At 39.9% G+C, this 27,740-nt stretch overlaps 1 protein-coding gene across 7 annotated transcripts in view; it reads left to right on the top strand.

Annotated features, from left to right (window-relative positions):
• mbd5 (methyl-CpG binding domain protein 5) overlaps positions 1-27,740 on the top strand; it is a 215,736-nt gene that overhangs the window by 144,481 nt on the left and 43,515 nt on the right. For 6 of the 7 annotated variants that reach the window (XR_013499496.1, XM_078227995.1, XM_078227996.1 and 3 more), the window contains one exon: positions 13,270-14,256. The exons of the other annotated variant lie outside the window; for it this stretch is intronic. Coding sequence is in view for 5 of the 6 variants with exons in the window: in XM_078227995.1 (XP_078084121.1) it covers positions 13,270-14,256 (987 nt within the window). In the remaining variant the exon portion in view is untranslated. The remainder of the gene's footprint in view (positions 1-13,269; positions 14,257-27,740) is intronic. 7 annotated transcript variants of the gene reach the window in all.

The raw sequence follows: 27,740 nt of genomic DNA, 5'->3' as shown, positions 1-27,740 counted from the left end.
TTGCCCAGGTAAGTCCTGACCATAAAAAGCAATACTAATCCAATCAAGTAATGCACCATCAGTCTATTCTTGATTGTCAGCAAAGTGATGTAAAGTGTCATCGACAGTGCTATCAAGTGGCACTTATTCAGCAGTTACTTGCTCCCTGACACTCGCTTTGGATTTTGTCAGGACTGCTCAGTTCTTGATCTCATTGCAGCCTTGGTCCAAACATGGACAAAAGAGCTGAACTAATGAGGTGAGAGTGACTATCCTTGACATTAAGGCAGCATTAACCAAGTGTGGTATCAAAGAGCCTTTGCAGAACTGGAGTCAAAGGGAAACTCTCTGCTCTTTGGGGTCACACCTAACACAAAGGAAGATGGTTGTAGTTGTTGGAGGTCAATCATTTCGGTCCTGGGACATCACTGCAGAAGTACTTCAAGATAGTGTCGTAAGTCCATCCATCTTCATCAATGACCTTCCCTCCATCATAAGGTCAGAAGTGGGATGCTCGCTGATGATTGTACAATGTCCAGCCCATTGACGACTCCTGAGATATTGAAGCAGTCTGTGTCCACATGCAGCAAGACCTGGCCATATTCAGCCTTGGGCTGATGTGACAAGTGACAGTTGCAGGACACAAGTGCCAAGCAATGATCATCTCCAGCGCGAGAGAATCTAACCATCCGTCCTTGAGATTCGATGCAATTACCATTGATGAATTCCCCCACTATCAACATCCTGGCGGTTACCATTGACCAGAAACAGAACTGGACTAGCCATTTTAATACAAATGCAGCTCAAAGACAGAGAATTCTGTAATGAATAACTCTCCTTGACTCCCCAAAGTCTGTCTGTCAAGGCACAAATCAGGAATGTGATGGAATACTCTCTAAATGCCTGGATCAGGACAGCTCCAACAACACTCGAGGCTTAACACTTAGCAGGACAATGCGGCCTGTTTAATTGCCACCCTTCCACCAGAGTAATCGTTCAGACCCTGCACCACCAACACTCAGTGGCAGCCATGTGTACCATCTTCAAGATGCACTGCAGAGGCTCACCAAGACTCCTTCAACCTTCAATGGCACCTTCCAAATCTGTTGTGACTCTACCATCAAGAAGGACAAGGGCAGCAGATGCATGGGAACAACACCACCTGCAAGTTCCCCTCAAAGTCACGTACCATATTGACTTGGCACTATATTGTTCTCTCCTTTATTGTCGGTCAAAATCCTGGAACTCCCTAATAGCAGTCTGGGTGTTCCTGCAACACATGAACTCCAGTGGTTCAATAATGCATCACATCACCACTGCTTTCTCCAGAGCAATTAAGGATGGGCAATAAATGCTGGCCTAGCCAGCAATACCCACACCTCATGAACAAACCTTAAAAAAATTAAGTCAAAGTTAACTTAAGTCTGCTAAAATAAAGGTTCAAGATTCTTTAAAATGCTTACAAATTTGATATGCAAGTGTTTATGTTATGAATAGTTTCAAAAGTGTAGTAAAAAGCACTCATAAATTAAACGTGTTGTTCAAAATTTTGATAATTAATGCCAATGATCTGTTGACACTGTGCTCAAACTGACATTTTCTCTATCACCTGGACTTTCTGCAAAATTGCGGAACGTGGCAAAAGGATCAAGAATCCGAGGACATAGTTTCAATGTGATTGGCAAAAGAGCTAGAGGTGACAGAGACTTTTTTAACTCCGAAAATAGTTAGGATCTGGAATGCCCTATCTGAAAATGTGGTGATAACAGATTCAATCATAACTTTCAAAAACGTTTAGTCATGGCACGCATCAACTCCGGACACCCAGATCACCTGGATCCACTTCAGTTCACCTGTCACCTATCAACATCAGTGCCCCACAAGCTGTGTCCTCAGCCCCTTACTATACGCCTTATACATTTTTGATTGCGTGGCCATATTTTGCTCCAAGTCCGTTTTCAAGTTTGCTGATGACATCACCACAGTAGGTCGGATCTCAAACAACAATGAGACGGAGTACATGAAAGAAATAGAGAATGATGAAATGGTGCGACGACAATAATCTCTCCTTCAATGTCAGTAAAATACAGGCAACGGTCATCTACTTCAGGAAGCGTAGTGGAGGATGTGCCCATCTACATCAACAGTCATGAAGTCATAGAAATGGAAATGGTCGAGAGTTTCAGGTTTCTAGGTGTCCAGATCACCAACAGCCCCTCCTGGTCCCTCCACGCTGATTCTATAGTTAAGAAAGCCCACCAACTCTAGTTGCTCAGGAGGCTAAGGAAATTCAGCATGACTGCTACAACTCTCACCAATTTTTACAGATGCACCATAGGAAGCATCCTTTCCAGATGTATCAGAGCTTGGTATGGCTTCTGCTGTAATCAAGACCGCAAGAAACTACAATGGGTTATGAATGTAGCCCACTCCATCACCCAAACCAGCCTACCATCCATTGACTCAGTCGACACTTCCTGCTCCCTCAGAAAAGCAGCCAGCATAATCAAGGACCTCACGCACCCCAGACACACACTCTTCCGCCTTCTTCTGTCAGGAAAAAGATACAAAAGTCCCAGATCACCTACCAATCGACTCAAGAACAGCTTCTTCCCTGCTGCCATCAGACTCTTGAATGGACCGACCATACATTAAGCTGATCTTTTTCTGCACCCTAGCTATGACTGTACTGCACTGTGCACCCTCCTTTCCTTCTCACCTATGTACTCTATGAATCATATGTTTTGTCTGTCTAGCATATAGAAAACAATACTCTTAATTGCATCCCAATACATGTGACAATGATAAATCAAAAAAAGGGAATCTGAAGAGAAAATATTTGCAGGACCAAGGGGGAAAAGGTGGGAGAATGGGAATAGGTCAGTTGAACACAACACAAGAATTCAGTAGGATGTGATCTCAACTTCTCTTTCTTGTCGGTCACTCCAACCCTTGACACTCTTGTTCATCAAAAAATTATCTAACTCAGCTTTGCATACATTCAATGACCTAACCTCCATTGATCTCTGGGGAAGAAGATTCCACAGATCAATGACCTCCTGAGAGAAGAAATTTCTCCATACCTCTGTTATAAATAGCAGCCTTTTTTTTAACAGCCCCCTATTTCTAGACTAGTCCCACGCCACATCCTCCCTTTCCTCCCAAACACATGTACATCAGGGGAAACATCCCGTCAGAGTCCACCCTGTCAAGTCACTTCAAGACTTTTCCCTGCTAGCTCTCTGCAAGAGAGATACAATGAAATTATAAATCCATTTATAATTTTCCAAATTAATAGGTCATTGATATTTGTCCCTTATGGAGATGGCTGATTTTGGATGCTCTGTAGTTACTACAAGTAACTTAACCTTTTAAAATGTTTTATTCGACTTTTATGTATCTAACAATAACACAAATGAAATGTGTGTCAGGAAATTGCAAATGTTCCTGATTAGACAAGTGTTTTCAGAGGACTTGGTTAGCGTTCTTGTGCCAATATGCTTTTGATGAAATGCTGCCACACTCTTCATTAATCATCAGAACCACTTCCACTATTAGAACCACAAATACGAGTATGCCATCTTAGAGTTATATAACTGAACATATTGTTCTTGGGCTATGTAAAACTGAAAGACAAAACATTTGATGAAAAAGATAATTATTTGTGTATGACGAATAATTTAAGGCCGAGCCAGTTTAAAGCACAGCAGCCAATAGTGGAACAATTACTGCTGGGAACTTAGAAAATGCCAGAATTAGAGACTTGAAGACTTTTAGTACTAGGGGTGGTTACAGAAATTGAAGGGAATGAGATCATAAAGTAATTTGAAAACAACAATGAAAATTGTAAAATTAAGGCTTTACATGACCAGAAAAACTGAAGTAGGTCAACAAGTGCAAATGATGCATTGATGGGACTTGATGTGAGTTAAAATTATGATCCAGTTAGGGACCAGTAACTTTTTGTTCAAAGTAGACTAAAAGTTGGAAATCCCAGTTACCCAATAGGGCAATAAAGTAACAAGATTCCACTGTTTTCAACAAACCAAGAACCACCTCCTGTCCCACACATCTCCATGGCAAAATAACTTTTCAGAGTTCACTGAATGCTTTTAAAATAACTTAGCTCCACTTATCAAAACAAAACATCTCTCTGTACTGCACTTCTTTGCAGAGTAGATACTGCACCTCCAGTTAAATAAGCCCACTTTCTGTTTTATACCTTTACAGTGGCTGATCTCTTAAGTCAACATGGCGCCGACCTTTTAGGTATAATAGACACCAAACTGCTTTAGTTGCATTTATTCAATTTTTTCCACAGTCAAAACATTAATCTTCCAAGTACTAAACATTATTTTAAAAATATTATCATGAACCATTAATTAGGGATTCGTCACAAGATATGGGCAGTTGAGTTTTGGATGAACTTCAATTTTTGTAGGGTGGAAGGCTGGAGAGCACTGGAATACGTTGAGAAAGGTTTGGAAATAGTTTCAGCAACAGATGAGTTTAGGCAGGGCAGAGTCAAGTGACATGAAAAAGTGGTGTTTAATTTTGTGGTGCCTGTGGGGCAGCACAGTGATTAGTACTGTGCCAGAGACCCAGGTTCAATTCCAGCCTGTTTGGAGTTTGCACATTCTCCCTGTGACTGCATGGGTTTCCTCTGGGTAGCCCAGTTTCCGCCCATAGTCCAAAGATGTGCAGGTTAGGTGGATTGGTCATGCTAAATTGCCCCTTACTGTCCCAAGATTTATAGGTTTGGAGGATTAGCAGGGTAAATGCAGAGGGTTACGGGGATAGGGCCTGAGTGGATTATTGTTGGAGAGTCGGTGCGGACTTGATGGGCCAAATGGCCTCCTTCTGCACTGTAGGTATTCTATGATTCTAAATTATTATAAGTATTACCCAGTGTTGAAAGATCGCCTTGTTCATTAATCTCACTTGAGTAATCATTCATTTATTCCAATCTGACTGATACAGAATAGCAAAATGAAAAGCAAATAATTTCTTCCTTGATTTCTTGAGAAACCCAACATAATTTACATATTAAGTTTGCACTCAGCCCTTATGAAAACAAGGCTGCACACAAATTATTTTTTTCTGGATCATTGCAAGTATAACTGAAAATATTTTTTAATATGAATGAGATGTTTGAGTAGTTTATTTCAAATAACCTGATTTAAAATGTACTACAGAATGCATTTTAAAGGCATGTGATAAAACTCAAAGAGACAAGGTACATTCTTGCAAATGGCAATACTTGTAAAATGTTTAGCTTTACATATTGCTCAAGTATTTTTATATCTAAAATTAAATAAGATGATTCAGATATTTATTCTATACAGCCTTTTTAGCTTGGGTTCCCTGATTTATCACCAAAGACTTGCGGGATAAGATGATTGGCCATGCTAAATTGCCCACTCGTGTCCCAGGGTGCGGAGGTTAGAGGGATTAACGAGGTAAATGTGTGTGGCACAGGGATAGGCCCTGGGTGGGATTGTTGTTGGTGCAGACATGATGGGCCGAATGGCCTCCTTCTGCACTGTAGGGATTCTATGTATGCATGCCACTGGAATTGATCACAGTTTGGAGTCTGGGTGCCATGAGTCATTACGCCAATTTTCACTCTAATATGTGTAATCCCTTCCTTAATCTTCATAACCATTCAAACTCTCCACAGTAGTACTCTTCTACTCTTGTAAGAACAATATGAATTATATAGATGCAAGCATTCAGACTGAACTGAGCATTTCATACAAGAATAGTTGTTCGTGACTTGTAAATTGGCTGGTCCGCTCTCTATGGTATTTTGGAATATTGAGTAATTTTTTTCAATAATCTAGAGGTCTAGCCAATTTGATACTGAGATTTGGGTAAACACATTGTTTTGTTTCTACTGCAGTTGATCATCAGCATTGGAAATGTACTTTACCAAAAGGCTCTTGTAGTTGGGGTAAAAAAGATGGCCGTTTTGCAACCTGGAAAAAGCATTTGATCCTGAAGAGAAATAGCATTTTTGATCAACATTTCAGGTTTTTTTTGTATTTTAATGTACAAAAACTAGCATTTTTAAGTGCCTTTATCATAAAGAATATTCAAAGGTGATTCACAGATAAGTATGAGGAGAAATGGATACCAAATAGGAAAATATATAAATTGACATGCAGAGTAAACCAGGTTCAGCACTGGTGCTTTTGCTGATTTATGCCATTTTCAGCTTGTAATTTTCCAATCATTGTGGATCATTAAGCATCTTAGGTGGATTAGCCATGGTAAATGCGCAGGGTTGTGTGGATAGGGTGGTGGTGGTTGGGGGGGGGGGGGGTGTGCCTGGGTAAGAGTAGGTGCAGACTTAATGGGCCAAATGGTCTCCTTCTGCACTGTAGGGATTCTCTGATTCTACATGATGAAAACGTGCAGCTAGTGGGATGCAGAATTTGTAACTGTCGGCAGCACCTCTGTTTACCAGATTACTCAAGACTCCATAGCGAAAAAACAAAGGAGTGTGAATTCTGTATTTCTCACCAGTACTTATGATCCATGTTGAGCCACTTCTCCTTCCCCTTTGTTCTCCCACTCAAGGAAAGTCATGGGATCTAAGTTGCAACAGCATGATGCCACTTTTCTGTTCAATCTTGCACATTTTTGATCTATACAGTACCAGGAAATTTAAGGCTAGGGAGACTCGCATAAATGAAATGAAGAAATGGCCTGCCTGGCTTCATTGTGAAGATTGTGCTGTCGCTGTTGAATAACTGCCTAATGCTGAATTATGAAAAATAACAAACATAAGCATTCCAAGAATTGTTGTTATAGTTTAGTTTAACCAAGGTTTTGAAATGATGCATGGAATTTATTTTTGTAGAAATGCAATGTTGGTATAATTTTAGATGCAGAGTAAAAACAAATAGGAATTAAACAATGTAAGCCCTATTGGAATTTGGCCTCCATCTGATCTAAATTTGATATTTAAGGCTTCCCATGAATTGGTTTGATTTATAAGACCATGTGATAATGCAGCTGAAGAGAGCTGTCACAGGGACATATCTTTCACAAAATTGATCCTGGTGTATAATCATAGAATTGCCAAATTTTGCAGCTATAGGCTACTATTGAGCGAACCACGTAATCCATTCCCCTGACCTAGCCTTCTGATATTTTAAAGATATCATGAATTCTGCTTTCATCATTGTTTCTGGTAGAACATTCCACACCCGAATGATGATCTGTGTTGCAAAATCTCATAACCTCTCCCTTTTTGCAATCTAAATTGATGTCCTCACTGATGAGAGGACCATTTTTCCTGATTCACGACACCAAAACCTCTCGAGTCTGTTAAATTGTCTTTTTAGCTTTGTGCTCCAGTTCTCAGTTTCTGTCATCTTTTCCCCAAACTGAAACTTCTCAACCTTGTATCAGCTTAGTGAATCATTTGCACCTGCTCCATAGCCAACATCCTGCCTAAAGCAAAGCATGCAGTCTGGGCATAATGCAGCCTCACCAGTGATTACTGTACATTTAGTATATTGCACACAATATTTATGTTTATAAAATAGAATAGGTACTACACAGAGCCTTTAAAGCCAGTTCACTGCTCGAGCAATTCATAGTCCCACTCCCTCACCCCTTCCCCGTCACCCTCGATTGTTATTTACAGGTGCTCAGTCAATTCCCTTTTGAAAACCACAGTTGAATCTGCCTCCATCACCATCTCGGACAGTGCATTCCAAATCCTAACTACTCACTGTATTCAAAAATAAATGCTTTCTCATGTCACCTTTGGTTCTTTTGCCAATCCCTTTAAATCTTTGCCCTCTAGCTCTTGACTCCTCTGCTAAAGGGAACAGTTTTCCTCTATTTTTTCTGTCTAGACCTCTCACGATCAAATCTCCGCACAACCTTGTCTTCTCAAGGGAGAGCAATCCCTGTTTTTCCAATCTGAGATCCTATAATTATAAAATCTAGAATCCCAAATGGTGGTTTTTCCAGCTTTTACCATTTGTCATCCCAATTTTAATGATTTGTATTTTGAGCCCAATGATTTTACTCCCCTACTCAATTTGAAATTTTATCATCTACCATCTCTGTCTTCTCATACTTCCCCCAAAATATATCACCACCTTTCTCCATATTTTAATCTGACATCTGTCTACACAATCTACTAATTTGATGCTGTTCTTGTGAAGTTATTGCATTTCACAATTAACCACATTTCTGTTTTTATGTCATTAGTAATTTTGGTGTTATTCCCTGTACCCAAGTCCAGAACATTTGTATGTATTTTGAAGAACAATAAAGCTGATTCCTGGCAAACAAATTAACGGCTAATGATCACTGTTCTCTGGGTTCCATCCTTTATTCAATTTCCAACCCAGACTGGCAAAGTTTCTTTAGTACCATGTGCCTTAGTTTTATCAGTAAATTTCCTTTGTAGCACCTATCAACTAACCTTTAGAGTCCATGAGTACAGTATTCACTGCATTTCCTACTTCAAAGCACTATGTTAAATTTGCCAGATATGTCTTGACTTTCACATTTATTTAGAAAGGGTCCTGAATATTTACTGGGTTCGAGAACAGAGTTATAATGCACCTGTGCCTCAGTTAGTCTGTTTCAACTGCTGCTTCCGACATGCTGCGTCCAAACGCCAATTTTCCTTCTGCTTGCAAGGAACAGAATTTCAGACAATGCTCTGGGAATAGATTCCACAGGCAGAGCAAGTGGCAACTAAAGCATGGCACTAAAATGCTGGCTACTATTCAGTAATTCACTAATATTCTTTTTTTTTCATTTGACACTACATTAACATCCTTGTTTTATAGCACACTCAGTGGCTTTTGTGGTGATGTTCAGATTGTAATGTTGTGCAGCTTTGGCATCTTGGTGATGGCTGTATTTTAGTTTATTCAGTCTATTAGTCTTACTCATTTTGAATTGTGCAACAGCCAGGAGCAAGACATGAATATTCTAAGCAGCCAGGCAAATGGGCTCAACCCTATCACTGGGCAGATGTTTGTTTCTAGGAGAGTTATGGTAATTTTCATGAATATAAAATTAACACACTTCTTGAGGAGAGATTGAATATTTTATTTACTGTGCATATTTTAAAACTTCTACATTTAAAAAGGGTGATCTTTTAGTAAGCTATTGTCATATTCCACCTTTTCAGTTTTAGAGTGTATTCTGGCTTTCATCCCATATTGATGTGATCATTGCACTGCATCTTTACCCTTCACAATGGTAGTGGCAGTATTCTCAAAATGCTAATACATAGACAATTGAAAACTAAAGGTAAAGGTTTAACTTATCAGGCTACTTGGGCATTTTCAGAAGTACTTTAATTTTTGAGGTTTCTGAAGTGTTATTCAGGCTGTAAATATAAGCTATCACCATCATGCAGTTTACTTGGGAAATTCTGTTGCAACTGCAGAAACAAAGCCACGTCTTGTGCCTTGCAATATACTGTAGATTTGTGAGATTGGAAAAAAGGTTTTTTGTTGACTCAGAATAATCTTCATTAAGGAAACTTCAGTTCTGCTTATTTAACACTTACTTCAAAATGTGTTTAGAACTGATGTCATTTCATACCTAATGTGCTAACTCTAGATCATTTTAAATATCAATGACTGGAATCATTCTTCAAGATATTGCATTAATTTTACAAATGCTCAAGTCAAAATCAAGTATTAAGGAGCTAATCTGCACCATTTAACTGTGACAAATGAGCTGATTAGCCAAAATGTATTGCAGTTAAGTAAATACCATTAAAATATTTTGGGATCAGCAGATCAAATCTTTTAAGCAATAACTGTGTATAATATGTTTATTATCTTTGGAATATTGCTGCAGTTGAATAGATTCATCAAATTGGTACTGGTATCTTTGTACTTGATCATTTAGCCAGAAAACATAAAACGTTTTTCAATTACAAAAACCACAATCCTTTTCTCTTAGGCAAAAAAGTTTCCTTTCTTACTAAGATTCTTTTTGATAAGTCAGTCTGACAGCAGCAAAAAGAAAATAAATGTAGTTAGCAGGAAATTTCCACTAACTGCTCAAAACATTGCTTACAAGAGAAACATTGTGTTGAAGGTTTTCATATCATGGAGGAGGAGGCCATTCAGCCCTTTATCCTGCACTCGGGAAAAGCAAGAATGCCAAATTTAAAACAATTGCAACAATTTATACTTGAGGAGAAAAGACATGTTGATTGGTTGGCAAGTTGACTCATGCCAAACGCTGGAGAAAACAATGGGGCTCCTTATGGTTCCAGGTAATTCAAAAAAGGCATAAGGCTTAGATAGGTTCCTTTTGTTAAAAGAGAACAGGTCCCTACAGATGAATGTCACTTTGAGCAAAAGGACCACATTACGTGCTTGACTAATTATCTTAAATTAGTTGTTAGTGTAGCTATTAGCACACTTGTGATTGTTCAAGTGCCCAATCACGGAATCACATCTAACAGTAGAATTTTGTTTTGTAAGCATAGGTTGGTTGAGTATAATCTGTGCCCTGCCTATTAGAAACAGCTGGAGGAGCATGTTTGATTCAATCAACCAATCATTAAGACGTGCGGCCTACGTACCTGGATCGCACTGAAATGCCTGATGATGTAGTGTGGCCTCAGAGTCAACCCAGACATGCATATAAATAGATGGGAGTAATGTTTCTAAACAGGCCTGACGATGTTAGCAAATGCACAAGGCTCTTAATGCAGTTCAAATTTGTATCTATTAGACCTGCTGTCAAATATGAATGCACAGCCTTGCTCAAAAGCAAACAACCAGAAAATTTGGTGGACTTGTTTTAGAGTAAGGAGCTCCCTTGCAATGTATATGATAAGGTTCACCCTCATCACTCACGACATCCTTGCATGTATGGGTTGCCTAAGATGCACAAAACTGATGTTCCATTGTACCTTATTTCATTGGTGGTTGATTCTGTGCAGCCAGAATTGTACCTTTGGCCATTTGTAATAACTAGAATATAGAACATGCCCAACAAGTCCACACTTGCAAAACCCAAATCAAATTGTTTACTGTTAGATATTATTCCACAATTGGACAGCACTTGCTAAACAACCCTGAGTGCGCTAATAGCTACACTAGCAACCAAGCTAATCAGTTGGCTCGTAACATTTACACTTGCTGCAAGTGACATTCATATTCAGGGGCCTATTCTCTGTAAACAAAAGGAATCTGTAGCAGGCTTGTGCCTTAATTACCTGTAAGCTTGGGGAGCCCATAGTTCCCTGTTGCTTTCTCCATAAGATGTAGGAGCAGAAGCAGGCCATTTCGCTCATCCAATCAACTTTGCCATTCAATGAGATCATGACTTATCTGATATGATGATCTTCATCTTCATTTTTCCACCTTATCCTCATAACCTTTGATTCTTTTATTGATTAAAATTCCTGTCTCCATGACAAAGTCTCAGCCAATCAGAGTTGACTTAGCAACTAATCACCTTTTCCCTGTACTGTAAATTGTTGTGATCATTTGACATCTTTGTGTTACTCATGTCTTTTAACAATGTTTGAATTCTGTACCAGCAAGCGAATATTTGCTCAAAAATATTAACTGCAACATAAAGTTAACATTTTTGAGCAAACGTTTGCTTGCTGGTACAGAATTTAAAGCATGGTGGCACAGTGGTTAGCACTGCTGCCTCAGCACCAGGGACCCGGGTTCAATTCCCGGTTTGGGTCACTGTCTGTGTGGAATCTGCGTTCTCCCCGTGTCTGCATGGATTTCCTCTGGGTGCTCTGGTTTCCTCCCACAGTCTGAAAGACATGTTAGTTAGGTGCATTGGCCATGGTAAATCTCCTTCAATGTACCCAAACAAGCGCCAGAATGTGGTGACGAGGGGATTTTCACAGTAACTTAATTGCAGTGTTAATGTCAGCCTATTGTGACATTAATAAATAAACTTTAACTTTATAAAGTAAATGAGAAAGAAATATATGTATTGGGAACGCTCTATTTGAAGCACGATCTTGACATAAAAATATCTAAAGTTAGTAAAATGTTAGAAACCATTGTTCATTTCATTTGGACCACTCAAACTTTTGTGCCAACTAAGCAAGTGTTTGCTGTATGCTGATGTTTTATGCTAATACTACTTGGAGGTTACCATTGCTGGCTGAAAATGTGACCAGTTACTTCAAACACTTAATTTTAAACTTCAACTCAAAATTTCATGGCTGCCATTTTTTGGTTGCTTTTTTTAGTTGTCATGTACTCTTCGTCCAAACGCCAATTTTCCAAAAAATTTAACAGCTTGGATGTTGCTTTGCAGTGAATGTGCCTTTTATTTACCCTGGTCTGCTAACTGCCTCACAGTGGCTGCACACTCAGTTGCAAGTTAGGCTGTAAAAGAACAGCAAGGGAGACCCTATTGTCTCTCGGGACCTTTGATAAATGGCAGCACTGACCTACTCAGTCTAAATAGGCCTGTCCTCATTGCTGCAAAAGAAAAGCAACAAATACAAGGGTGCAAAAGAAGCGGGAAGGACAGATTGGTCGTTACAACAAAAAAAATGAAACTGCTTGCCTGAGATTTGGAAAGATGTTTAGACAAATTAAATCAGCATAAAGTATTGGCCATAATATAGCTAGTAAGACAGCCTACAAAATTAAAATTTTCACTTTAATGTTATCCTGGCGAATGTATAATACTTGAATCGAACATGTTCTTGTTCCAATTTGTTGAGAAACACCCCTCTAAATTCCATAATCTCGAACAGGATATTAGGTTTTCTGTTTTTATCCAAATGTTTTCATTTAAATTGGGATGTCAATTCCTGTGATCTTCACAGGGTTTGATGATGCAGCTTTTCAGTTGCGACTAATTGCTCCCTTTTACAGGGGAACGCAGGTAGAAATTCATGCCTTTTTTGCCCATGAAATTGTAAGAAAAGCTTAAATTCTTTGTTCTTTTTCAGTGTAATATTTAATATTCTAAATGGTTGACTGTTGTATGGGTTTTTAACTTTAGATTGAAATATTTTGGTTGTGATTCGTAAGCTGAATTAGCAGCAGTTGAATTAAAGAGCTGTACATCTTTACACCCCCCCCCCTCCTCTTTTTGTAGTCTTTGGGAAACTCAGTTTCTGATGCAACTGGTTAATTAAACCAACTTTTGAGACCTACTAGTTAATCTTCTTGTGTTGTTAGTTCCTGTGCTGAATTATTAATGTAAACATAGATATGTAACGTGCATTCACTGTAAATGCTAACGTGGAGAGTCAAGATACTTTACTCATCTTCAACCTGTCTGTGTGGGTTTCAGGTAGTTCTGGCCAGCCAGCATCCATGGCCGTTGCTGGTACCAACCAACTTGCCATTACCAAGACAACATCCGTTCTACAAGATGGAGTTATAGTCACAACAGCGGCTGGAAATGCAATGCATAGTCAGCTTCCCATGGGGAGCACTCTTCCCTTCATTGGTCAGGACCAAGCTTTTCAGTTTGGACAGGCTGTTCCTACGAGTAGCAATCTTACCCACTCTTTGAACCCCAACCTCCTTGGCTCTCTGTCCATCCCTTTAGCAATGAACCAACAACAGCTCCTGAACCAGAATATGCTGAACATGTTACCTACATCTGGAGATGGCAAGGGAGAAGTCTCTGTTAACCCTTTGGGAATTCTGAATCCAAATTTAAATGCAGCTTTGACTTTGCTCCCTGGTGATATGGCTGGACAGACTTTGCAACCTGTTCAACTTTTGGCAACCTTGTTTCAAAACCAGGCACAGGCTACCATGCTCCCACTGACATCTTTTAACTTAACTCTCCCAGATTTATTACAGCAGCAAAACCACCCTTCACCTTCAGTGACACAGATCCAGCCCCTGCATGATCGTTTGCATAGCAATCAGTTAGTTAGTAACAGGACAGAAACCCTTTTGACAAACCCTCTACCAAACCTTTCAAACAATGACACTACTTCAAACCCCCTCCTCCTCCCAGCTGTCACAGCAGCCCCAGGACTGATGGCTCTGAATCCCCATCTGTTGAGAAGTGTTTTGCACTCTCCCTCGGACCATGCTGCTAATCATTCTGAGGTTTCCATAGCAACCTCATCCCAGGCGACCACTACCACCACCACATCATCGTCAGTAGCAGCACTTGCCGTCTCAACTCTTGGTGGGACAGCAGTTATGTCAATGGCAGAATCGCTGCTACCCATTTCAGCTGCTGGGCATGCAACAGGACCTACAAAACTGAACAACTCTTTGATACCGCACCTCCCCTTGCTGGGAGCCAGCCTTCTTGGTAAGTTTTAAATTTGCCAAGTGATTGGCACATTAAATATTTTTTTGCTTCGCTTAAGGAATGCAACAAACATTTCTGCATTGTAAATCTTACTAATTTTTAAGACATTCGAATTTCTTTAAGAAAGACAAATGTTTTGGTCAAGAATATTGCATCGCTAACCTGGTACATTTTGAAATGTATGTAAAATATATTTGTATTGAGTGATTTCATTTATTAATATTAAGACCACTTGCACAGATATCTCCAAATTTGTATTCAAATATCTGGGTAATTTTACTTTGAAGAGAGATTATTATGGACCACCGTGTAAATATCTCGTTTTTTTCAATTAAATCATTTTTGCATCTTATAGACTGCCCTCGGTTGAAGTGAAAAGTATGTGTGCAACACATTTAGTGACTTAAAATGTTTGCTGTTTTGTTTACTTTTGACCTTTAGAGCAATCTAATTATAAAAATACAATGGACCAGAGTTTTCTATAGGAGTCAGTCTAATGACGACTGCTGTTAATTAGATTTTCACTTGCCCATTTAACCTCAAGGTATTTTGCACTTTAAATTGCTGAAATTGTGAGCTTGACAGCATCGCTGAGAGTGAAATAGGGCATCTGGGACCTGAATGAACAGGGCAAACAATGTGTGCCCCTTAACCAATAAGATTGAAGGATTGTGAAGTCATAAAACAAGGGCTGAAAAAAGTGTCAAGTGGAATGGCTGAATTCAATGTTCCGTCAGGTACAGAAAGAGAAATAAAGGGGAAAAGAAATATTGGATTTGGAGAAAGGAAAAGCTTAAAAAATAAATTTCACATTTAAAATGTCCAACAGTCAATTCCTGAAGGAATGGGACTCTCTACATTTGTAATAATTAATATTCAGTACCAGAGAAGCTAATTGACAGTAATTATCAATTAGCACATGATTAAAAGAACCCAGCAGCTAGCCCAGATTTAATTAAATATACACAGGCATCAAATGGCTCCAAAACAGGTACCTTGCATCAGCTTAGACCAGCTGTAACTTACTTTGGCAAGTTTAATCCATAACTACCGTGCAAATATAGCAACTTCTCGCCACTCACTGCATTTCAGTGATGAACCAAAGAGCAAGGTGCCATTTTGGCAAAGCCAATGAAGGAGCAGCATGCCTTGGACAGCAACTTTTGTACTTCTGTATTTAATTGTGCATCTGCCCTCGATGAATTTGCTGCAGCACTTGCTCATTGATAACGGCAAGCGCCATTAGCCTCACTGTCACTTTGACAGAAACGTATGGCTAATATAGAGGAAGACAATGCTGCATTCAAGATCTTCAACCTCTTTCTAGTCTGTACTCGTATACCATCTGTTTTCAAATCAATAACATTCGAGTCTTCAACTAATTCGCAATGCTTTTGTTATTTCTTTGATTTTTGCTTCGAGTTTGAGTGAAGGAAGTCTTTACAAACAGGTTTCTTAATATCCATTTAAACCAATCTTTTGGAAAATGATGCAAAACTGCTGTCATTGAATTCAAAAGTATGAAATGCTCAGCTTACAAAAACCAATGTGTTCAAGTACATTATTTGTGCAAGTCGTATTGAAAAAATTCATATTTGCTTTGTAATCCAAAAAATATTGTGCATTTTCCAAGTAGTTTAAAATCAGATTAATCAGGCCAATTTAAGGGGGACCTATTAATGTTTGTAATGATACAAAATTTTATGAATGCATCAAAGATAAATCATTACAGTGCAATTGGATACTTATTTGCTTTTATGCTTATATATTAGATGTATTTTTGTCCTCTCTTTTAGAAGTACTTCCTCTTTCCCTTGCACATCCCACGCAGCACTTGCACATGAAAGGGCCTTGACTGATTGAGTTGTTTACAATTTTTCACCAGAGATAAGATGCTACCTCAATTTTGCTGGGCTAGTGAATGTACCTACTTGTGGCATAACCACCAGTGCTGTTTCGAAATTCACACAAAATTATGTCCTATTGTTTTGCAGCCAGTCTAATCAGTTTTAATTGTATCAATTAATAATTGCTCTGTCATAAATCTGACTTGATGTGGAGATGCCGGCGTTGGACTGGGGTAAATTTGTTAAAACTCCTAATAAATCTGACTTGCCAGTGGTCGGCAGCCTTTAAATGTTCTGCAGCTGTCCAAATGGTTTCTATAGCATCCAAGCAGCAGAGTTTCCACACTACTTCTGCCTATGAAGTCACTGGCACTGTCTGCAGCTTTGCGCTTTATACATAGAAGATTATGTTCAGAGTTAATAACTACTTCCTGAACTGGAGCTGTTGCAATTTGTATTAGGTTGTGAAAAACCATGTCCTCCTTGCAAGTATCCAATACCCTTTTTATTCCAATTCTTTATAACCTTCCATCAACCATTAAGGGTGAACTTTATTCAATATCCTTTAGCTGTTCATTTTTTCCAATGCAATTTGGTTTAAGTACTGAAGAGAGACATCTTGGTTCTGAAGGTCATATATTGCAGATGATTCTCCTTCCTCCAAGCCTTTGACAGTTGCATTTGAAAAGTCATAAGGTCTCAATTGTTAGATTTTTAGGCGATAAAATGATTTCTGCATGTATTATTTTGAAACACGTCACTTTTGTCCTTGGTGCATCTTTATTGTATTGTGAGAATACTGTAGTATATTGCTTATGCCCTAGACTATTATTCCAGATTGATTTTGTAGCATATGTGCTGGAACCCAGAAAAGTAAGCAACATGAAAGTTGCCATTTAAAAATGTAAACTTGCTGACTTCTATCTACATTACGTGATCGACTCTTAATGCCTTCTGAAGTGGATTAATTGCTTCAGGAGCCATCTTGGAACAAGTAGAAATGTGCAATATGCACCTCTTATGTCTGTATTCGAATAACAAAGAGAACCATGAATGTTAGGAGTCAACAACTTTATCCATTCTTAATTTAGGGAAAAAGTAGACAGTTACTGCAATTTTTGTGAGAACAATTTATGTTTGTTTGCTTGCAAATTTAAAAAATGTACACCGTGCGGTTTAACACGGGACAAAAACAAAAAAAACTTAAGACAAATGCTAGAAATCTAAATTAAAATGTAAAATGTTTGAAATGGATAATAGGACAGTACTGCATGTTCACCGTTCTGTTAATAATCAATTGTTGAAACCATCTTCTGTCTTGAGATGGTTACAAACCTGTGTATTTCCACTATTTTCAAACTGATTTTAGTTGAGGTTTTTGGCTGGTTTGACAATTCTTCATAAGGGTATTTTGAATTTGGTAAAGGTCATAACAATATAGAACACATAATTTGTTTTTAATTGATATCGATTGAATAATTAGCGATTTAAAAATCTTTAAATGGTCAAGCATTTAAGTATTTTTCATATCCAACACTATATCCTCGGATAAAAACAAATTACTCCAGATGTTGGAATCTGAAACAAAAACAGAAAAAGCTATGTTTAACTGCATCTGTGCAGAGGAACAGAGCTAACGTTTCAAGTCTGGATGACTCTTCGTCAGAGCTCAAATCAAGAGTCTTCCAGATTACATTCTAGAATCTTTAATTTAAACAATATTTTGTAATCTGAGCATCAAAGTAACAAACAACTTTGTGCATTGCAATATTCCCCAAATTGGCACAGTAATTAATTTTCCTTTGTCAAGTCACAGACTTTATCAGTGACTCTAATATGAAGTAATTCGATGAACATGTGAATACAGAACATAGAACATTACAGCGCAGTACAGGCCCTTTGGCCCTCGATGTTGCGCCGACCAGTGAAACCAATCTAAAGCCCATCTAATCTACACTATTCCAATATCATCCATATGTTTATCCAATAACCATTTGAATGCTCTTAATGTTGACGAGTTTGCAGTTTCTCTGCTGAACATCTGATGCTATATATTTCAATCATATGACTGCCTACCTCCATCTTCAGGCTATCCTTTTCTGAAACTTCATCCATATCCTTGTCAGAACTGGCCTTAACTATTCTAGAGCTTCTCTGCCTGCCCTCCAATTCTGCACTCTAAACTTTTTACTTCATCCAAAACTCTGCTGCTCATATCCTATTCCACACAAAGTCCAGCTCATGCATCATCCTTGTCCTCGTTCAACCACATTAAGTGACAGTTCCCTAGTGCCTCAAATTTTAAAATTCTTGTCCTGTTTGGATCTTTTAATGGCTTCCCTAATTCTGTAACCTTCTCCAGAACGCCACCTGCAGGTTCCTTTCCAAGCATCACCCCATCCTGACTTTGGACTATATTGCTGTTCCTTCACTGTCGCCGGATCAAAATCTTGAAACTCTCTTCCTAACAGCAGTGTGGGTGTACTGACGCCACATGGACTGCGGTCTTTCAAGAAAGCAGCTCACCACTGCCAAGAAGGCAATGAAGCTGAGGCAACAAATGCTGGCCGAGTCAGCAATAGCCAAATCCCATGAAAAGAAAACATCACCAATGACAGCAGCCATTCCTTTAAACATAAGGATGGGCCAAACTAGCCTGGCCTCACAATGTTTCTAGATTCCCCAACCAGCGAAAACAGTTTCTCCACCTACCTTATCAAGTCCTAATGTAGAACTCTGGTCTATTTAATCAGACCTTCTGATTTATCCCTTTGAATCCAGATATTATTCTCATAAATCTGTGCGGCACTCCCTTCAAGGCTTATATAATCTTTCTAAGGTATCGTGCCCAGAACTGAACACCGAATTCCAGGTGTGGTCTAACCATTGCTTTGTATAGCTGTAGCATGACTTCTAACCTTGTACTCTAGTCCTCTTGACGTGAAGGCCAGCATTCCACTAGCCTTTCTGATTATTTTTTGTGGCTGGTCATGACATTTTGATTATCTGTGTAGTTGGACCTCCATTCTAATCTTTTGACCATTTGAGAAAGTGCTCCATCCTGACTTTTTGAGCTTCAAAGCAGATGACCTCATATTAAAATCTATTTTGTACAGTTTTGCCATTTGCTTAATAATATTGCTTTATAATATGTTTCCATCTACATCTGTGAAATTCTTCACTGCAGAGAACTGTGGTGGTTGGGAAGTTAAGTATTTTGAAGGCTGAGATGAACACATTTTTAATCATAAGGAAATCAATGGTTATGAGGATAAGATGGGAAAATGGAGTTGAGGATTATATTTGATCAGCCATGATCTCATTGAATGGTAGAGCAAGCTTGATGGGCCTATTAGCCTACTTCTGTTCCTACATCTTATGGTCCTACATTGCTTACAATGCTGCTTATCTTTGTGTCATCTACAAACTTGGATCTGCGGCTCTATGTCTTGTCATCTAAGCTGTTAATGAATACAGTGCATGGTTTAGGCTCCAACTCAGATCCCCATGGGACGCCACTAGCCACATCCTGTCCATTCACCACATCCTGCCCACTAACCTGTCACCCATTAGTCTGTGTCCTACTACTCCTAATTTCCTAATTGGGTCAATAATTTTCACTCATTCCACAAGCTCTTCAGCTAACAGTGCCTTCTGAGGAACTTTATCAGATGCCTTCTGGAAATCCAGTGATAGCTGTCCACTACTTCAGTCACCTCTTCAGAAAACTCGTTCAGGCATGATGTATGCTTTACAAATCCATATAGAAGACGGTGTGTATGAATTGGCTTGACAATGCCAAGCTTGGATTTTTAAGAAGTGTGGGTTGTATGAGGGAGGAAAAATCATGAAAGATAAACAGTGGTGCCTCTAAGGTTTGTGGACATGTAGCAATTAGGAATGTGCCATGAAGGGAAGAAAACAGACCTTGCACATATATAGTATTCCCTTTAAGATGTGTACTATATGGCTGAACCTCAATCTTAAAGGAGCCACACAGTGAACCAAGCCAGCTATGCAGAAGAAACAGAAGTTAGGGGAACATCGGAGAAAGGGTGTTCTAGTTTTTAGATTCTTGGAAACAATTATTAGAGTATAAGAAGGTGGCAAGAAATGTCATTTTGACTTTAGCAGAAGAGCAAATAGAATGGAATATTTTGAAGTTAGGAGGAACAAGATAGAAAAGTTTGGGGAAGGAGGTCAAGGATTATAGGGAAAGGAACAGTTGGCAATGGTGAGCTTGTGTTAGTCGATACAGGTTTAATACGATTTTCATGTGTCCAGTTGAGTGAAATAATGAGCAACAAAGTTTGCTGTGTCTTTCCTCTGAGCTTGACACTAAGTTTTTCCCATTTAATGTAAACTAGGCACTTAAATGAAACAACAGTGCTTTGAACGTCCCTTGTATTGCAGTTTTCGTTGCACTAGATGCATTAACGTTCCAACCTTTCACCAGTGAAATCTTACTTCAGAGCAGACTAATGATGTCTCCCTGCATGGAATGGCCTCCCTGAAATAACTTTGGGTAGCTTCAACCACATGTATCCAGAGCTAAAAATTGCAGCAACTGGCAACATTTTCAGCTTCAATTTGGATAATGAGAATGGCTGGCATGCCGAGTTTAAAACAAATTGCATACTACAATCAGAAGTGATGTGCTGAGGTTAAGGGTAAGGAGCATTAAGGGAACCGTTTTTTAAAAATATTCATACAACTGCACTCGATAAATTCCAGGCAAATCAGAACCGCTCAAAGGAAGCACAGAGGCCAATATGGTCATACTGAGACATAAAATGATGTTCAGACTAAGAATGATCAAGCTGATTTCAAAATATGAAAATAATTTATTAAGAACTAAATATTGGGAAGAGCAAAGTCCATTGTCTTTGGTTCCAGCTACAAACTCTGTTCCCAAGCCACCAGCTCCAACCCCTCTGATCGGCAAAATTCTGAGGCTGAACCGGACTTCACAACCTTGCTGTCATGTTTGACTCAAACTGAGATTCCAACCACATCTATGCCACACTAAGATGGACTACTTCCACCCCTGTAATATTACCTGACTTTGAGCCTGTCCCAGTTTATCTGTTTCTGATTCATTCATCCATGTTTTTCTTGCCTCTAGTTTCGATTATTCCAAAAATACTCTTAACCGGCCTCCTGTTTTGCACCCTCTACTGATTTAAGTTCATCCAAAACTTTGCTGCCCATAACGTAATTCACACCTCGTCCTTTTCACCCATCATCCCTGTACTCAGTAACCAAAAATGACTCCCAGTTGAGGAATATTTTGATTTAAAATATTCATCCTTTTTTTCAATTCCCTCCGTGGTCTCATCCCTCCACATCTCTTAACTGCCTCCCAGCCCGACAACCTTGAAATATTTCTACTTCAATTTGACCTTGTTTCTTCCTGAGGCACGAAACTCTGGAATTCCCTCTCTCAATCCTTTTTGCCTTTCTACCTCTCTTTTCTCCTTTGAAACATCCCTTAAAACTTAGTTCATCTCCCATGCTCTCAGTCATTGCCTTCACCAATTTATTTTTATTCATTCCTGAGATGTGAGCGTCACTGGCAAGACCGCCATTCGTTACCCACTGCTACTTGCCCTTGAGGGAGTGGTGACAAACTTCCTTCTTGAAACACTATAGTCCATCTGATGTAGGTACACCCACAGTGCATTTAGGAAGGGAGTCCCAGGTTTTTGATCCAGTGACAGTCCAGGAACAGCATTATAGTTCCAAGTCAGATTGTATGTGACATAGAGGGAAATTTGCAGGTCATGATGTTCCCAGGCATCTGCTACCTATGCCCTGAGTGGTCGAGCTTGTGGATTTGGAAGCTGCTGTCAAAGGCGCATTGGCAAGTTTCTGCTTCTCGTATATGGTACACTGCTATAACTGTGCATTGATGGTGGAGGGAGTGAATATTTGATGGTGGATGGCTTGCTGATCAATTGGGCTGGTTTGTCCTGGACAGTGACGAGCCTTCTTGAGTGTTATTGGAGCTGCATTTATCTAGGCAACTGGAAAGTATTCTATCATACTGCTCAATTGTGTCTTGCAAATGATGGACAGGCTTTGGAGAGGAGGTCAGTTACATCTCAACCTCTGATCTGCTTTTGTAGCCACAGTGTTTGATCATGTTTCTATTGAAGTGCCATGGGACATTTTACCACCTTAAAGGTTTTATAAATGCAAGTTAAGGTTAGATCAATTATGAAGGTAATGCACAAACAGTTCCAAATGATCATGTTGATTGATAAATGCACCACAAATGTTGCAATCAGTTATGCAGACCAGAAGGGTTTTGATTTTCAACCAGGACACCAATTTGATTTTAGCATTAGTATCCCTATAGGGAGTGAAAAACATTCAGACAGATTTCCTGCTCCTGGTTACATTTCAGTGACTCCTATTGGAGATCAGATGTAAACATCTAATGAGAATAAAATTTCACACTGCCTGACTAAATAGCCATGCAGCATTCACTGTCCAGACTCTCTCACAAGAACTTTACAAGGCACAAGTCAGGAGTGTGATGGAATACTCTCCACTTGCTTGGAGTTGTGCAGCTCCAACAACAACACAAAAAGATCAACACCATCCAGGGCAAACCAGCCTTCTTGATCAATACCCCCATCCTCAACTCTGCAAAATGACACAAATGTATACCATTTGCAAGATGCATCGCAGTAAAGGCTTCTGCAACAGCACCTTTCACACTTGCAATTTTTACCACCTAGAAGGTCAAGGACATCAGACACATAGGAATTTCCCCACCAAGCCACACATCATTCTGACTTGGAATCAAATTGCTGTTCCTTCACTGTCCTTGAGTCAAAATCCTGGAACTCCCCAATAGCACATTTGGTGTAGCTACACGACATGCACCTTAATGATTCATGAAAGCAACTTGCAACCACCATCTTGAGGATAGTTAGGGTTGGGACATAAATACTAGCTTTATACCTATGTTCCATGAATTAAACGGGAGCAATATAGTATCAGGTGCTTTTTACATCACTGAGTACTTTAAAGGCGACATGGTGCAGCAGTGGTTAGCACTGCTGCCTCACAGCTCCAGGGATCTGAGTTCAATTCCCAGCTTGGGTCACTGTCTGTGTGGAGTTTGCACGTTCTCCCTGTGTCTGCATGGATTTCCTCCAGGTGCTCCAGTTTCCTCCCACAGTCCAAAGATGTGCGGGTTAGATGCATTGGCTATACTAAATTGCCTCCGAGTGTCCCAGGCTGCATAGGTTAGAGGGAATAGTGGGGTAAATATGGGGGGGTTATGGGGATAAGGCGTCGGTGGGATTGTTGTCGGTGTAGACTCAATGGGCCGAATGGCCTCTTTCTGCACTGTAGCGATACTATGGTCTGATACGAAAAATTGAAGGGAGAAGCAATTGAACAATTCTTTCAATTAATATAGGAAGTGGAAGCTGCAGAAACCAGCAGACAACTTAAAAATAGTGGAAGTAATCTGGAAAAGAAACATTAGAACTAACTGTAATTACAAAATCTTAGTCAGCAAGAGGAAGAAAAGTTGCCCAAGTCTGAACAGTCCCCAGCAGAGTGTGAAAATAACAATTTAGTCTTGAACAAATTCAAAAAACTATTCTGGACAATTGACATCTATATGCTTTAAAAAAACTGGGGACATAATTAGTGAATCATTAACTGTATTTATAGTTGTTGAATCCTGGAGGAGTATAATTCGCCAATTCTTAGCCAAGTGATAATTCTTTGTGTGACCTAGGCAATGTCTGTTGATTTGCTGTATGTTCTCATGTGAACATTGCAGCAGTGGTTAATTCTGGATTTACCTGCCAAACAAAGGTTCATGTTTTCAAGCATTTGTTATATAACAGGCTTGAACTTCCAATGAATGGCAATCACAGTCAGATTGCCACTCCACTCCATTTTCCTTGTACTAGAACATAGCTGCACATTTTGTGTCTTACCTTCCTATTCAGGCCGGCTGAGGAAAATGCGAAGCAGCAGGTCCCTGAAGCCTTCAGTCACGTGCAGCAAAGTCAAATGAAATTAAGTATGAAGTCTCACACTACCAGGTTAAAGTCAAACAGGTTTATTTGGAATCACGAGCTTTCGGAGCAGTGCTTCTTCATCAGGTGAGTGAGCTGCTCCTTCGTCACTCACCTGATGAAGGAGCAGCGCTGTTGGACTTTAACCTGGGATTGTGAGACGACTTACTGTGCCCACCCCAGTCCAACGCCGGCATCCCCACATCAAATGAAATTAAGGCATGTCCACTTTTTACAGAACTAGCTGCCATAAAGCAGCTTAAGTCTAAAGGTCCCAACTACTTTGAGAAGCCAGGGAGAAGGTAATTCTTTACCTATAGGTTGATAAGTGGTTAGAATATTAGGGTGGGGAGTGGTCAGAGGGGCAGGGTCAGTACTGTCGTTCCCCAACTATTGTAAGTTTTAATTCTTGTAAGGTTTCCTGGGTAACTATTCTGGTAAGAGAGTTTCAGAAGGTTCATAGAATCATAGAAACCCTACAGTGCAGAAAGAGGCCATTTGGCCCATTGAGTCTGCACCGACCACAATCCCCACCCAGGCCCTACCCCCATATCCCTACATATTTACCCACTAATCCCTCTAATCTACGCATCTCAGGACACTTAAGGGGCAATTTTAGCATGGCCAATCAACCTAACCCACACATCTTTGGACTGTGGGAGGAAACCGGAGCACCCGGAGGAAACCCACGCAGACATGAGGAGAATGTGCAAACTCCACACAGACAGTGACCCAAGCCAGGAATCGAACCCAGGTCCCTGGGGCTGTGAAGCAGCAGTGCTAACCACTGTGCTACCGTGCCGCCCTGATGCAATTCCTGATGCAATGTAACTGTTTGAACTTTCTGGGAAATTCCTGTGCAATTGCTGCATGGGGACATCCAGAGAAGTCCCCCAGCGCACCCTTCTGGGGGTAACCTCTCAAGTAAGATCCCCCTCCATCAGAAGATCGGAGGTTATGGGCCATTATCTCACTGGCCTGATGCACTGAGGCTATTGCAATGTCTCTATAGTATTCTATAGTATTCTAATTGAGGTCAGCTTGATTGTAAATCAAGTTTTAGATCTCCTGATCACACAGCACAGCTAACGCACTACCTTTACCAAACTATCTGGGGTCCTATTTTCCAATGCCATTGCTGGTCTGTTGCGGTTTGTTTTTGTTTGCTATTTTAAGACAATGTTAGAGCTCAATTACAAGTGTCATAGAAGCTGTGCTACGTCTCAACACATTTCCACAGCACACCAAATATCCTCGTATTACATATAAACTGCTTTTACTGCATGCTGAACGGTTTGTAGCAAATGGTCCACAATGAATGTGATCTCTTGAAATTCATAATTGGAAGCTGCTGAGATTGAACTCGTGCACCATATCATATTAAATTGCTATTTTTATTTTTCCCTCGGACACAGTAAAGAAAAATAGCAGCAGTTGCTTTGAATAAACTTTAAAAAGTACATAAATTTGCTGTTCATAATTACTAGATTAGCTTTAAAATGTGACAGCAGAAATCACCTCAATTAATTCAGAATTTAAAATTGAATGAAACCTTTTTGTACTGTCATAAATTTCATAAAGCTACAGTGACAGTTACCAGCCGGAATTCGCCAGCCGTTCACACCCCACCGTCGCTGCCAGCAAGAACGGAGAATTTGGTGCTCAGCCAAATCCCCGTTCACTGCAGCAGGATGGGAGAATCCTGGCTGCAGGTCAGGTCAAAGAATCCGTCCCACCTTCTGCTGAAACTTTTATCCTTAAGTTTTGACTTCGTTTATTTCAGTACTGAGCTTTCAAAATGACGGTCACCTGTTACCCTTTTCAGACTGATTTTCAAATAATTGTAACCATTCAAAAGTTTAATTTATATTGGCAATTCAAAGTTTAATTTTGCCACGTTGATTTTTACCTGGTTACATAGATTTGACAAATCTAGCGTGTGTATATGTACCCCTGACCTATTTCATGTTTAAAAGTCAGTTGGACCTGATTCAGCTTATCCAACGGTACCATTAGTTTATCCTAAGACTACCATAAGGTAACAGTGGGGGTAAATCATATCTGGCTTTTAAGAGTTCACTGTAACTTGTGATAGTTCCTGAGGGCAAGAGTAACAGGTATCATCATATAATTTAAAAGGAGGAGCAATCCTCTTTCAAAACTGTAAGCTAATGCTTTAATTTTGATGGCAAAGAAGATATTAGAAAGTATTTGATAATATCAGGGGAGATGGTGGCAATCTCACTGGATGAGCAAACCAGAGACCAGGCTAACGCTCTGGGGACATGGGTTCAAAGCACACCACGGCAGCTGGTGGAATTTAAAAATCAATTAATAAAACCTGGAATTGAAAGCTAGTCCCTGTAATGGTGGCCATGACAACTATCATCGATTGTTGTTAAAACCCATCTGGTTCACTAATGTGCTTTAGCGAAGGAAATCTGCCATCCTTGCCCAATCTGGGTGACTCCAGATCCATAACAATATGCCTGACTTGTAAATGGCCTGGAAAGCTGCTCAGTCAAGAACAATTCAGGATGGCATGCAAATGCTGGCCTTGCCAGCAACACCCACACCCAATGAAAGAATATGTTTTTTTAATTCATTAGTGGGGCATGGGTGTCACTCGCTGGCCAGCATTTATTGTCCGTCCTTAGTTGCCTTTGGAGGGCAGGTTGGAGTCAACCACATTGCTGTGGCTCTGGCGTCACATGTAGACCAGACCAGGTAAGGATGCAAGATTTCCTTCCCTAAAGGACATTAGGGACCAGATGGGTTTTTCTGACAACTGGCAATGACTTCATGATCATCAGCAGATTCTTTATTCCAGATATTTTCTATTGAATTCAAATTCCACCAGCTGCCGTGGCGGGATTCAAACCGGGTCCCCAGAACATTAGCTGAGTTTCTAAATTCATAATCTAGCGGTAATACCACTAGGCCATTGCTTAATATCATGTATAGACTGCCAACTGGACTTGTGCTCCAGAATCAGCCACACCACTAGCCAGACTATTCCAGAAAAGTTACAACACAGGCGCCTACCTAACAATGTGAAAGATTTCCAGTTGTGTCCTGTCCTGAAAAAAGCAGGACATATGCTGACCTAACACCATGCTATCAGTATGCTCTCCATCATCAGCAAAGAAAGCTGTCATTCACAGCGTTACCAAGCAGCACTTACTCACCAATAGTCTGTTCACTGATGCTCAGTTTGGTTCCACCAGGACTGCTCCACTCCAGAATTTATTACAACCTTTGTCCAGACATGGACCAAAGAGCTGAATTCCAGAGGGCGAGGCAAGAGTGACTGCCCTTGACACCAAGGCAGCATTTGACCAAATGGCATCAAGAGACCCTCGCAAAATTGAAGTATTTGGGAATAAGAGTAATTCTCTACGTGCTGGAGTTACACCCAGAATAAAGGAAGGCAGTTGTAGTTGTTGGAGCCCATTCATCTCAAGCCCAGGACATCACTTACAGGAGTTCACGAGGGCTGTGTCCTAGGCCCAGCCATTTTTAGTAACTTCACCAATGGCCTTCCTTCTGCTTTTAGGTCTCAAGTGGGGATGTTCATTGATGAGTGCAG

This window comes from Mustelus asterias, chromosome 14 (genome assembly GCF_964213995.1).
Source record: "Mustelus asterias chromosome 14, sMusAst1.hap1.1, whole genome shotgun sequence".
In the NCBI taxonomy this organism is placed as follows: Eukaryota; Metazoa; Chordata; class Chondrichthyes; order Carcharhiniformes; family Triakidae; genus Mustelus; species Mustelus asterias.
Note: the sequence above shows the minus strand (reverse complement) of the source record. Positions and strands in the feature narration are given on the sequence as shown.